The sequence below is a fragment of the Nipponia nippon genome, unplaced genomic scaffold, assembly GCF_047370975.1.
Source record: "Nipponia nippon isolate SJK-2023a ecotype South Korea unplaced genomic scaffold, ASM4737097v1 scaffold_23, whole genome shotgun sequence".
Taxonomy (NCBI): domain Eukaryota; kingdom Metazoa; phylum Chordata; class Aves; order Pelecaniformes; family Threskiornithidae; genus Nipponia; species Nipponia nippon.
In genome coordinates this window covers 3,120,925-3,134,838 of record NW_028262340.1, presented here as the reverse complement: position 1 = coordinate 3,134,838, position 13,914 = coordinate 3,120,925, and the positions used below count along the sequence as shown (strand labels likewise).

The 13,914-nt window shown below is 60.6% G+C and overlaps 1 protein-coding gene across 5 annotated transcripts in view; it reads left to right on the top strand.

Annotated features, from left to right (window-relative positions):
* Positions 1-973: 973 nt before the first annotated feature.
* PTPRU (protein tyrosine phosphatase receptor type U) overlaps positions 974-13,914 on the top strand; it is a 75,707-nt gene continuing 62,766 nt past the window's right edge. For all 5 annotated transcript variants that reach the window (XM_087760835.1, XM_087760837.1, XM_087760836.1 and 2 more), the window contains exon 1: positions 974-1,047. In XM_087760835.1, coding sequence (XP_087616961.1) covers positions 975-1,047 — 73 coding nt within the window. In that variant the 5' untranslated portion in view covers position 974. The remainder of the gene's footprint in view (positions 1,048-13,914) is intronic.

Below are 13,914 nucleotides of genomic sequence, written 5' to 3'. Positions count from 1 at the left end.
ACCCCCTCAGCTGTGACCCTTGGGGACACCCCCTCTGTGGCTGGGGACCCCCCTGCAGCCAGGCACCCCCCTGCAACCAGGGATCCCCCAAAGCCGTGCACCCTCTTGCAACCAGGGTGTCCTCCCTGCACCCAGGGACCCCCCCACCTCCTTCCCACAGCTGGGGACCCCCCTGGAGCTGTGCAGCCCCCTGAAACGGGGGACCCCCCTGCAGCAGGGGACCCATGTGCAACTGGGGACCCCCCTGCAGCCGTGCAGCCCCGTGCAGCCAGGGACCCTCCTACAACCGGGTCCCCCCCTGTCGCCCTGCACCCCCGTACAACTGGGGACCCTCCTGCAGCCGTGCACCCCCCCTGAAACCAGGGACCCCCCCTGCAACCGGAGACCCTCCTGCAGCCGTGCATCCTCCTGAAACCGGGGTCCCCCCTGCAACGGGAGACCCCCCTGCAGCCGGGGTCTCCGCTGCAACCGTGCACCCCTTGCAAGCGGGGACCCCCTGCAGCCGTGCACCCCCTTTGCACCCGCCCCCCCGCGGCCGCCCCGCCCCGCCCCCCCCCCCCGTTCCACCGGCGCCAGCCCCGCAGCCGCGCACCCCCGCAGCCCGGCGCTCCCGGGCAGCCCCCGCCCCCCCCCGTTACCGGGGATCCCCCCCGTAACCGTGCACCCCCCCAGCCCCCGCCGCGGGCGGGAGGCGGGGGCGGAGCTCGGGCTGCGTGTGCGCACGGCGGCCGGCAGGGGGCGCCCCCGGCCTGCCCGCGGTAACGGCGGCGGCGGCGGCGGCGGCGGCGGCGGCGGGGCCCGCGCGGCGCTGACGTCAGGGCGGAGCGAGCCGCCGCCGCCGCGCGGCCGCCGCTATTTGAGGCGCGGGGCGGGCGGGCGCGCGTGCCCCGCCGCGCCGGAACCGCGGGCCCGCAGGCGGCGGCGGCGGCGGCCCCGGCCCCTCCGCCCCGGGCCCCCCCCGCCCCGGCCGCACCATGCGAAGCGCCCGGGCCCTGCTCCTCGCCCTCGCCCTGCGGGTCTGCGCGCTGGACACCGAGACGCCCGCCGGTGAGAACGGAGGCGGGCACCGGCGACGGGGGGGTGCGCTCGGGGGCGGGGGGGGTCCCTGCTTGCTCGGGGTGGGGGGGTGGTGTCTGCGGGGCCGGGGCGCGCTCCGCAGCACCCCCGGTGGCGGGGCAGCGGGGGATCCGCCGCTCCCGCGGCGAGGCTGCTCCCGCCCGTCCCGCCGCCGCGGCTGCTTCGGGGCGAGCGAGCGGCCGTCGAGTCCGGGCCGGCGGCGGGCGGGGCTCACCGGAGCGCGCCCAGCCCGCGGAGGGACTCGGCTGCCCCCCAGCCCCCCGAGCCCGGCGGCCTCCCCTCGCTCCCCGGTACCGGCGCGACCTCCGTCCCTCCTCCGGCCGCGTCCCCGGGGAGGAAAACTTCCCCCCGGTTTGCCCGGGGGAGCCCTGCCGGGGCTTAACCGCCCAGCCGGGCACCGCACGCCGCCGTCGGGAGCCCGGCGGGGGCAGGGGGCGGCGGAGCCCCCGCTGCGGCCCCGGGCGAGGGGCGGCGGGAGCCGGGTTGTTTCTGTGCCAGCACCGCTGGGGCCGGGGGGGACCCGGGGGGCTTTGGGGACCCTCCGGGCGGAACAGGTGGCGGCCGAGGCCGCTCGCCGGTTGCAGCCTCCCCTGGCTCCCTTGATGCCTCTCTATAATTAGAGTTTTACCAAACACGATCGATTTTTTTTTTTTAAATTATTTTCAATTTTTTTCCTCCTTTCCCCCTTCCCCGGAGCGCTGTCGCGGGAGCCCCGCGGCCCCCGGGAAGGAGCAGGGCCTGACCCTGCAAGCAGGGGCTGGGGAGGGGATGAAGGCAGAGGCGAGGTGCGGGGGGACAGCTCGCTCCCGACCCCCTCGGGGCTTGGGTGCTGGGGGGTGGGTGAATTTGGGGCTCCCGAGGTGCTCCCTGCGGCCAAGAGTGCTTTTTGCAGGGGAAACTGAGGCACGGGGGAGAAGGCAGCTGGTGCCTTGCTCCAAGGGGACCCCCGTGCTGCAGCCTCCAGCTCTTGCGTGATGCTCTGTGCATTAAGGTGTATTTTTGCCTGCTTCTTTAATTTTTTTTTTTTCCTTTAAAAATGAAGCAGCTCACCTGCATGCAGTCCCCATACTGGTGCATTGGGTTTTTTTGGGTAGTGGCCTCTCTCCAAAAATTATAAATAGTGACACCCATCAGCAGTAAGCAAAATAAGGCTGACCCGTGCGGAGGGGGGGCGATGGATGGGGGAGTCTGAAGCAGCTGAGGCTCTTCAGGGCTCATGCGAGGTGGAGGAGAAGGGGAGGGAATGGGATTATGTTTTACTGGGGTAGCTGGAGCGGGGAGAGTTGTCCGCTGGGGTGTGGGGAGATGCACGGGATGTGCACGGAGCAGCCCTGTGCTTCAGGGCAGAGCAAGGAGGCAATAGGGAAACTGAGGCACGCAGCTGGTGAGGGGCTCGGAGTCCTCTGCCAGAGGAAGGGGCTTCTGCCCCGCTGTGGTGTCGGGGGGGGGGGGGGTCTCGAGCTGTGCTGCTCCCCAGTCCTGAGGCGTGTGTGTGTCTTTGGCTGTCACGGCTAAGCCGCAGCAGCCTGCAAGGGGTTGGAGGGACGGCAGCGGGGGCCCGGCGCTGCTGGCAGTGGAGCGGGGCTGAGGGGGCTTTGTGGGGAGGCTCCCCCTCCCAGCAAACCCTGTCCCCTCCGTGGGTTTCCTTCCCTGCAAAATGGTATTTGCAAAGGGCAGGATCGAGCCCACTCCTGGTGTAAATCAGGAGCATGTTTACTCCGGCGTTTCTCCTGGTAGATGCTGAGCAGGCTCAGCTCTGCGGTGGAGCTGGAGGGGCTGGGTTTGGCTGGAGGCGAGGGGTCTGCTTCCAGCTCCCCGGGTCTATCGCCCTTGCCGCTGGCTGCTTTTTACATGAATCCTGGTGTTTGCTCCAGCTGACACGGCTTGGCTGGCTGCGGGGACGCTGGCTGGCTGCGGGGACATCACTCGGCCCGTCCCTGTGGGGCTTGAGGCTGCGTGGCAGGCAGCACTGGTAAAAAATATTTAAGCTCTGGGCTCCCAGGAGACCCCAAAGCCAGTCATGGGGAGGATCAGCTGCTTGGCTCTGCGTATGCAGAAGACAAGTGGTTTTCTTGCTCCTTTGCAAAGAAGGGGCATAGCGTGATGCCTTCCGCAAGTGGGGAAACTGAGGCACGGCATGCCTGTGACTGGCTGGCCTCACTGAACGAGTGGCTGAGCTGGCAGGGAAGCTGGGTGCTGCGGTCGCAGCCTCCCCACCGCCTCGGGATGCTCTTTGCTCCTTCCCGGAGCATGCAAACTTTTGCAATTCATTAAGATTTCAGAGCGACGAAGCTGTCGGTGCCTGTCTGAGTTGCACTTATCATGGCGGGGGGGCCGGGTGGTGTTGAAAGGCGCTTGCTGAACCTCCAAACCGACTGATCCCTTGTGCTCTCGCGGTGTCAGCTGGCTGTGACGGGGACCTGTGAGTTGTCACCGGTGTGATTTGCCAGCCCCACCTTTCCTCTCTGGGCTCTTTGCAATAAAACACGGAGCCTTTCCCCTTGCTAGAAGCCTCCGGCTGGGCGCAGGCTGGCTCGCAGGGCTCCGGGCTGGGCCACGGGGCAGCGGCTTTTGCAGGCTCTGCTCTTTCCTCCTCCTTTTGCCTTCCCCTGCTAGGAAAGGGTGCAGCTCCGCTCCTCTGTATTGCACCCATGCACCCCAAAACTTCAGCAATAACTTGCTCTCCAGGTGTACCCCAGCGTCTGTCCCCCCCCCCCCCCATGCTCCTGGGCTGTTTTCCAGCAGCGCTGGCAGCAGGGACACGCGCTGGGGACACGCGCCGGCTGGCGCTGCGTGGCACTCCTGCCGTAATTATGCGGAAGCTGTTTGTACTTAGGTTTGACTGCGTTAGCAGCAATTAAGCAAATAAAATATTTGGGTTTGGAGCTTCTACTTAGGAGGCTGGTGCCACTGGGGAGCCCCAGACTGGGGTTGGTGGCATCTCTGGTGGTGCTAGGACTGGTTTGGGGGGAGCTCTGGGGGGGTGGTTGCTGGTTGTGTTGGATGAGCCCCTCACTGGGGGCCAGGCAGGAGGGCTGGGGCCACCCGGGGGTCCTGTCACCCCCCTGGGACAGCGCTTGCAGGTGGCAGCCGGGGTGAATCCGACCCGGCTGTGGCTGCTTTGCCTCAGTCGAGTGAATGGGAATGGCCGAGCAGATGCTGTCCCCAGGGCTGGGATTGGGGTCGGGGAGCGGAACAAATCTGCCTGGCGTCCCCCTGCTCCGGCCGTTAACCGCAGCGTCTTCATCAGCGGGGTCACGGGGGAGAGGGATGCTGCGTCTGTGCATCCCACCGCAGGGGCCGGGGGTGAGGAGCTGGGGGCTGCCCCCGGGGGCTGCAGGGACACACGCTGCTGGCAGCCCCCTGCACCAGCCCCGGGGTGCTGGGGACGGGATCAGGGTTTCGTGCTCTCTGGGCGCTTGGGTGCCTGATCCTGCTTTTCCCAGTGCTTTGCCCGGTGTTTATTTCCTTCCACCTGGCTGGTGGTGGGCTCTCCCATGCCAGGGCATTTTTTTTCTCCCCACCCCGCCTTTGCCAAGCATGTAAAATGTGCAAGAGCATTATATTTTTCCTTGTTAGCTTGTTTCAGGCTTGGATTTTTCTTTTTCCCTTTGCCTGTTCTGCCATGCTGGGGAAGAGTCTCTCTTGCTTGCTCCTACCTGTGTGTTTAATGCCCAGGGAGTGCCATGGTCTTTCCCAGAGCCCCCCCAGACAGTGCAAACAACCGCCACGCTCCTGTGCCGGGATGCTCGGGAAAATCCCACTCACGCTGATGTACCCAAGCGTGCCCAGGGTGGAGGTTCCTGCTCCCAAGCCCTTGGCTCTCCAGCATCCCGTCTCCATGCACTGGAGCATGGTGGACCTTCGCTGTCCGTGGGGGTGAAGCAGAATTTAGGGATGCTCCGAGTGACCCTGATGCTCCTGGATGGACCCATCCCTCTGGCTCTGTACCTGCAGCTCCGTGGTGGAGGGTGGCAATGCCTGTTTTCCTCTCCCACCAAGACTTGCAGTTGTATTTGCATCATTTTTGCCCTTTTTTCCTTGCTCCAAACCTCCCGTTCCATGTTTTTCCTCCGGGTGCTTGGACCTGCCCGGGCCTCGGGACCAGGGATCCTGGTGAGTCACCTCCTGGCCTGCACTGCACATTTTTCCCTTTGTTATCCGAACTAAGACAAACCAGCCCTGTTCCAGCTTCCTTGGGAGCTTGCCCGGAGCAAAGCCAGCAGGATTGGGGCCCCTGGGGAGCAAAGATGCCTCCTGGAAGACAAAGGCAGATGCTCGCTGGTGGCTTTGACCCCTGCCCTGGCAGTGACAGCCTCCCTGCTGCCTGTTGATGTTGGTTTTCCCCCTGACTGCACCCGGGATGGAGCTTTTCCGTCGCACGCAATCCATACCCCGTCCTTGCTCTGCAGAGAGGCTGAGAGCCCTGAGCACCCCAAAGCACCCCATAAAAATCCTGGCTGCAACCCCCCCCAGGGGTTTGCTGCTTTGCTTTTGGCAGTCGTGCAAGGGTTAAGCACGAGGGGCTGGCAGGTAAATCCCTGCTGCATGCTCAGAGCTGGGAGGTAGCGCAGGCTCTGGAGAGCCTTATCGACACAGCCCTGCCATCTGCCTGCTTAAACCTCCATAAATAAGCTTTTTAATAATCTATTATTAACATGCACTATAATTGTCTTATTAGACATGTCTGGGAACCTTTAGTTATTGCGTGATTAAATGTCAAGATTCCCAAACCTCCTCTTCTCCCTGACGGTGGCTTGGGATTTGTTTTGCAGCTTTCCTTGGATCCTGCTCTCCTGTGCCAGGCTGGAGGCCCCCCCCCCCCTTGTACTTGGGGAAACTGAGGCTTTCCCCTGCGGACAAGGAGGATTCCCAGCAATTAGTCCCCCGGGGCTAATTGCCTTCTTGTTGGCAGCCTTAAAATAAATAAGTCCTGGAGATGGAGCTTTTTCTTTCTGCTGCAGGTGGCCTGGCAGAAGCTGCTGCTGATTGGGATGGATGCGGGTGGGTGATGGGGTGGGGGAGATGGGGGTGCCAGCCTGCGGTGCCCTGGCCTTCCCCGGCTGGAGGGGTCCTGGGGACCCGGGACCTGCTCTTCCTCGCTGGGTGAAGGGCATCTCTGGGGAGGAGGAGGACGGCTGCGGAGCTGGCAGGTGCCGGAGGGACTTGCCTGGGCGTTCCCTGAGCTGTTCTCTTTCCTGGCCCTGGGAGCGGCTTCTTCTACACCCTCTGCCTGGATCAAAAGCCAAAGTCCAGCTCTGCTCCAGCTGCTGGAAAGCAAAGGCAGAGCCCCTGCCTGCCCCCTGCCTGCAGGGGCACCCCGTCCCCCTGAGCTACTGCTGGCACCGAGGGGCTCACCCATTGCCTGCCCTTTTGAGCTTTTTTAATTTTTTTTTTTTTAATCAGGAGCGTTGTTCCTGCTTGCTGGGTGGCCGTTAGCTGCAGCCCATCCCCTGGCCGCTTTCATGCTCCTCCGGGTCCTGCCTGGGGTGTCGCAGCTCTGGTTTGTAGCACCTGCCTGTGCCTGGGTGCTGGTGGTGGGGACAGATGTCCTGGGGTGGCCCATGGGCTTCCTGCAGGTTTAAGGGGCTCAGGCTTTGCACCCCAATTTCTCCCATGCGAATCCCAGCATGGATTGCGGAGCTGCAAGCTCTGTGAGTGGGGATGGGGCCATCCCCATCTTCTGTCCCTGCGCACATCTGCCAGACCCCAAATCGGGGGACTTTGCTGGGCAGTCCTGGTGTGGGGATACTGTGTCTGCCATGCCCCGGTGCACCCCACCGCCTGGGAACCCCTCTGTCTGCTCCCCCCAGGGTGGGCTCTGGCTATGGGTGGGCAGGGGGCTGGGGAGAGCCCCCCTCCCAGGCGGGGATGCAGCCGGCAGCAGAGCACTGCACCCTTGCTGCAGCTGGGGGGTGTAAATGCATTGCAGCCAGAGCAACTCTCTCTGAATATTTTTTTTGTCATGCACTATTTTTTGCTGGGTTTTCTTTTTTTGGTTTGGCTTGAAAAATAACGGAGAATCACCCACAGCAGGGTAGTTGTGCTGGTGCAGACCTTCCTGCTCTGGGGCTGCACTGGGTGCTGGGGACCCCCCTGGGGAGCCCTACGTAAGCCATAAACTGCTTTGACTTCCTGGACCCCCCGTGCGAATCGGACCTCTCTTGACATCGTTAAGTTAATCAGGGTTGTGGCTGGATTCAGTGGCTGGCTGGCTGGCTTGAGATGCTCTGAGCTTTCCCAGGACAGGATGAGGGGACAGGGACACCGATGACCTGATGCGTCTTAACGAGGCCGCTGTCCCTGCAGCCATGCTTGGTGCCTGCAGATGACCACGCGTGGAGATGAGCCGTGGCAACCCCCGGGCATTTGAGCCTGGCGTGCTGCTTTGTGCCGGAGACCTTCAGCCTAATTAGCCCAATTAGCCCAGCTGAGGAGCAAGCGCTGCTCCGGTCTGGTGTGCTTCACCCCACAGTCGGACCATTAGCCCCTGGTCGGGGCAGCTGATGTCACCGGGAGGAGGATGTCACCGGGAGGCGAGCGATGGCTGGTCTGGGAGAGGAGGTGAAACGCTTGCTGCAGCCCAGCCGCTCCCGGGTGCGGGGGGCTCGGCTTTGGGGCGCTGCCTGGGGGTGGTCTTGCTGTCTGATGGGAGACGGTGGAAATGGCTTCTCCGATGGGCCGAAGGGGATGGAGCATTGTGGCCGCTCGCTTACGGAGGTGAAGGCAGGTGGAGGGATGGATTACGGACAAACTGCGCTTCCTTGCTTGGATGGATTTGGAGGAGGTGTCTGTGAAGCTGCTCTGGTTTTGGGGGTGCTCTGCGGGGCTCCTTGGGGTGCAGCCCCCTCCCTGCCCCGTGCTGCATGGCCCCGGTGCCTCGTTTCCCCCTGAATCTTGAGCCATGATGGTGGAGGGTCCAACAGCAGGGATTTTAAAACCTGGGCAGTAAGTCCAAGCAGATCTGCTCAAGGACGGTGTCTCCTCTGAAGCCCTTTCCCTGCCGCTGGCAGCCCACCCGTGGGGACAAGGACCCGTCATGGGGCAGGGCTGCCCCACACACCCTCCTGTGCCAGGTCCCGGGTCATGCAATGCTCCTAACCCCACGACGAGCGCATCCCTGCCCCTCAGCAGAGGCATGTTAATGCCCTGTGTAATTAGCAGAATAAATGCTCTTCACATAATCATTAGGTGCTGTAATTTGGCTAATTGAATTAGCGGAGATGGGCGATCCCTGGTCACCCTGCCCTGGCACCTCAAAGGCCCTGCTGGGACATCTGGTTCTGTGTTTGGTGGCAATGGGGTACCAGATGGAGGTGGATGCTGGAGCTTTCCAGCGTGTTTTTGGAGAAGGAGCCGGCTTGGGGGTGACTTTTGAAGCGCCCGCCCTGGGCAGGGATGTGATGGGGGTTGGCTGGTGCCCAGCTGCATCTGTTCCCAAGGACTCTCCCTGTGCTGCTTATTTTTTTACTGTATTTTCAGCTGTCTGAGTGATAATGTCCCATTGATTTTCTGCAGCCAGTGATCGGCTTGCTTTCCTTTGATTATAACAATATCAAACTAAAGCAGTGCATCTGTGGGCTATTTCTCTTTTTATTAGCGGAACTTTTTATTTAGTAAATCACCCAGACTCCTGTCTGGGGAGCTGCTGCTCGCCAGGCCCGGCTCCGAACAGCATTTCTCTGTGTAGGGGAATGTCTCCTGCCTTTCTTCCTGCAGGGCGGCTGGGCTGTCCCGCTTGGGCTGGCTTCGGTGGCTGCAGCCGGTCGGTGATGGGAGCTGGGACTTGGCCGGGGCAGGATGCGTGCGGGGAGAGGGTGCAAGGCGCTTGCATAGGGTTGCAGGTTGCTGCATGCGCTTCCAGCACCACTGCAGGGTCTGTTCTCTGACCACCCATATGCTCCACCAATTTTTTCATTTATTGCTGGATAATTAGTGTAATCCCAGAGTTTTCAGTGCATGACCAGTGCGTGCGCTGGCATGGGCCAAGGATGCTGCAGGTCAGCCCCTCGTGGGGACGGGGGCAGCTCTGGGACCCAGCAGTGGGGCAGGGTGCCCAGAGCCAGGGCTGCAAGTGGGGTCCAGACGGGGCCATGCCGGGGCCTGGGGGGGCACTGGGACACCCCGACATGGGTGGCTGTGGGATGGGGGGGTGGGAGATGCTTGTACTGGGATGGGGGTGAGGCAGCGGTTGCATCCCGGTCTGCAGGAGCAAGAAACAAAACAGCTGGGGAAGGAAATACCAGGAATGAGGCTTTGGATGTCTGGAACGGTGGAGTGGCGGCAGCAGGGGGGTTAGAGGCATGGGGTCTTGTGTAATGAGAGCTGCTGTGGTGGGGGTGATTTTGGGGGGGACTGAAGGGGGTGCTGCAGGTGAGCCCCCCTGCCCAGCGTTGCTCGCTGCTCGGCAGCAGTGTTCCTTTCCGTGGAGCTGGACGGAGGGTCCTGAGCCTTCCCGTGGGGGGACATGGTGCAGGCAGGTGCTGCATCCCAGGGGCTTGCTGAAAATCCAGCCTTGGGGGTTCTCTGGGCTTGCAGGAGGGTGGTGCCTTGCCCTGCCTGGATGCAGTGGGGGAGATGGATGCCAGCAGGGTGGGGACAGGGGTCTTGGGGTGCTGCTGGGGCGCGGGTCCTTGTGCGGGAGCAGCCGGGAAGAGGGAAGGAAGGAGTTGGGATGTGCAATGGGTGGATGCACCACGTGCCCTCTCAGCTGCCAGTGCCGTCCATGAATCCATCCTGCGCCCTGGTTGTCGGCCGCGGGTTCATCTGGTGCAACCAAACTCAGGGTTTTGCTTTCGGGGGTGTCGGTTCAGACTCATCCATGCACTGAGCCTGCCAGGTCTCGGCAGCGTGGTGGCACCGTGGTGTCCCCACTGGTGTGGTGCTCCTGCCTGCCTGCTCGCCTGCCCTGAGCTGGAGAGGGGCAGGGGGTGGGTGCCTGCCTGTGTCTCGGCTGAGTTTTTATAGGGCCTATGCAAATAAAGGGAGTGGGATGGACTTTGAGCAGCTTCCCAGAAAAAAGGGAAATTTGATTTTTTTTTTTTGACCATTTGCAAAGCAAACCTGGCTTCGCAGCCAGTGGTGCCAGTGATGGAGGGGAGGTATTAAAAGCAATAAATAAGCTGTTGAGGAAAGGCATCCGCAGGCTCCTGCAGCTCTGGATTTACAACGTGCTGTCCCTAAGCGCCAGCTGCTTTTATACCTAATGTCTGCATGGGTGCCTGCACCCAGGGGACCTGAGGGAATTATCTGCCTGGTTAAAAGAGCTTTTAACCTCTGGGAGCACTGGGTGGCACTGGGATGCTGGTGGAGACCCCCAGATGAGTTTGCTGGAGCTGCTGGTTTTTACCCTAGCCTCAGGGATGGATGGATGGATGCCCAAGCCAGCGCTGCCCAGGGATGGCTGAGCCGAACTCAGGGATTGCTATGGGATTTTTGGGCTCGATGAGCCAGATCCCCACCTTTGCCTGGCTGAAACGTGCCTGTCTGTCTGGCACGCTCCCCAGAGCCATGACACGGACTCCTTGGGCATGGAGTGCGTTTTTATTCCCCCCATGGGGACTTCTGCCGGTGGCTGTAACCTCCCAGCAGATCCTGCCTGTTCCCCCCCATTTAATAGCAGAGGGTTTAGCTGAGCCCACACCTCCCCGGCGCTGGCAGCCGGGCCCGCGGGTGATTGATTTGCCCACGTCAGCCGCATCGCCACCTTTAAACCTCGGTGTCAATCTTCCCACATGGCTTTTCCCAGCTTTCTCGGTACAACGGGAGGAGGACGATGTCGACCTGGATTTCGCATTGCACTGAGATGTGCTCCTGCTCTGCCCCGACCTTCCTCCCCACTCCTCTTCCTCCCACTCTTATTTTTCCCGAGGGCTGGGGAGCGGATGCTGGGTACGGTGGGGACCGTGCAGCCCCGTCACCGGCTGGTTTTGCCGCGTGAGGGCTCTTCGGCAACGCAAGCGGCTCCGTTCTCTGCCTCGAAAGGCCATAAATAACCCGGCTGAGCTGCCTCCCCGAGGCCCCGCTGGCGCTGGCACGCGCTCCATCACAGGAGGATTAGCCCACCGGCGTGCTTCGCTCCTGCATCCATCGCTGCGGAGAGGTGGTACGCGGAGGGCGAGAGGCTGCGGAGGGGGGAGACTGAGGGTTTCCCCCATCTTTATCCCCTGCAAAATGGGGTTGGTTTGGAAAACTTGGTCTTTCCTGTGATTTCTGCAGCCGGAGCTGGTGTCGGAGCCCCCGGGCGATGCTGCTGCCATGTCCTGGGGCAGCTGCTTCTCCTGCCTGAACTTGTGCCAAGGGAGCATCTCTGTGTCCTCGGGGGTTCCCCAAAAGCAGCATTTCACCCTTGGGGCTCACAGTCCTGGTCTCTCTGGGTCTGTGGGGTGGATAGCCTTCGGCAGGGCCGTGGGGACCTGATGGAAATAAAGGAGCTGGGGGAGAAATGAACTCCCCCCTGCCCCTTTTTTTTTTTTTTTAAAAATTCATCTCTTTTCCCCCTTTTTTACATTTCCCCCCCTCCGCCCCCCGAGGTGCCAGGTGGCTCCTCCATAGCCCAGGAACTGTAACTGCACAGTAAGCAATCGATAACGGCAGGACGGAGGCTTCCAAAGGCCTGCCTTGTTTTTCTTCCTCATGGAGTCAAAGAGGCAGCCCTGACTATGTTAATTAAGCAATGGTTCATTATTAAAGCACTTGTGTTGTAGTTTAGTGGCCTCCTGGCTGGGGAGCTCAGGGGTTTTTCTGTGCTGCAGGACCTCTCCCGACCTGGATATAAATAATGGAGGAACGATGCTGGTCCTTCCCCTGGGGTCTAGGTGCTGTGCAGGGACAGCGTTTGGATGGGGTGTTAAATACAAGCAGCCGTGAGGCTGAAACTTCCCAGTTTTTGCCCACAGCATCACTGCAAAACAGCCAGGGAGTTGCAATGCCTGGTTGCAGCTGCATCGAGGTGATGCAGCACCCTGGTCCCAGCAGAGCTGATCCCCTGGGAGCTGCTTTGGGGGGTGGGAGGGAAGGGGAGCTGCATTTTGCAGCTGGATGTGCCCCAAGGAAGGACTCCAACTGGCAAGATTCATTATTCCCCCTTTGCTTTTAAATGCACCTTCACAATAAGGTGATGCACGGCGCACCTGGTCCTTGCCCAAGCACAAGCCAGCCCAGTGGCAATGCAAACCCTTTGGAGTTGTATTTTCCCAGTTGTATTTGCTCTCCCCAGGCTTGGGGATGCCTGTAACGAATCCACATCTCCCAGTTCCCCCCTGTCCCCGGGCCTGGGGTCCCTCGGAGGCTCTCGGGGCCAGAGCAGGGGCTGGGCACTCGCCGCAGGAGGTTTAACACCTCCATGGGGACTTGCAGGTAAAAACCATAAAGAGTCTAACAGGCAAAAAAAAGAAAAGGAGATTTATGTCTTCTGTAGTTGCTGATAGACGGATATTGTTCTCCTAGTCCTGCGCTTTCCAAACACTGAGGTTATCAGGCATAAGTGACTTATTATGCAAATCCTCCGTCTTAATATCTGGCTGTTCTCTCCCTGGAATTGCATTGGCTAAACCCCATGCGTTATTGGAGCTGCTAATGTTTACACATTAGCTTCTTTGGCTAATATACAAGGCTTCAAGTTGCAAATTGATGTTTCTTACAGCTGAGCAAATTATTTTTCTATTAAATGCAATATTTAAAATGATTTGGAGAAGCAAAACAAACTACTGGCGAGAATTTTAATGGAGCTGCTTTCCATATTCTTCTAATCAGCTTTTATCGGGGCCAGGAAATCAGTAATATTTTTTTTTAAACGTGTCTGTCTTGCAGAAGTGGGGAACAGAGAGGAGCAGGGAGGGTGTTTATCGTAATCTCCGGTGTGTGTAATGCACAAAAACATTTGCAGGTGTCTGTTGCGCTCGTGCCCCAGCCCCTTTGAGTGTGCAAAGTGCAGCTCAGCAGGGATCGAGCTCCCCTTTGCCTGGACTAGAAGAGGTTTTCCCACTGCTGAGACTGAATCCCTGGGGTGTTTGGGCTTGGCCGCGGAGTGGATGGGGTGCTCTTTGCGGTGGGGCTCTCCATTGCTGCGAGATGCCGGGATGCTGTGGCACAGGACCCGCTCTGCATCTTGGTTTTCTTGCTGAGCTGGCTTCCTCGGTGCCGCGTCCCCCTGAGCGAGTCCCAGGCCCCTGTACAGCATCATCCCTAGGAGCCTGAGCCCTCCGCAGATAGCAGTGGGGTTTCCGATCCCTTATCCATCAATAACCTCGACCGGGAGCCTGCGGTATGGTACGTACGAGATCTTGCTGGTGAAGAAGTATATCTAATTTTAGATGAATTGCAATATGTGTTCCCTATCCCCCGTGTCTGCTGGCGCCCGGAGGAAAGCGGCTCCCGGCGTTTCCTTCCCGGGGCACGTTCCCGTAGGAGCGTGCCAAGGAAATCGCCTTTAAATAGCAGCTGGGATCTGGGCGGTGGGAGGCTGGCTCGGCTCCGTGGGGATGCTGGGGAAGGGATGGCATCTCGCCGGCATCCGCTGGAGTGGGGTCCTGCATCCCGGCAAACCCCGGCTCCCTGGGCTTCCCGCTGTCCCCAGGGGATGATGCCGGTTGCTGCTGGTGTTATGGGACTTTGCCAAATCACCTGTGTGCCTCAGTTTCCCTGTTTGCAGCAGAGGCATTTATCCTGTGTAAAGAACTCGATCCTTTGGTGCGGTAAAAGAGCATCTTTCTCATGCATGCTGAAGGGAGGTCTTGGGTGATAGTCTGGGGCTGTGCGACTTCGTGTAGCCTCCAGCTCTGTCTCTGCTCCTGGGAATTAGTGAAAAGTGCTAATTTGGGAGATGCTGATTTGGGA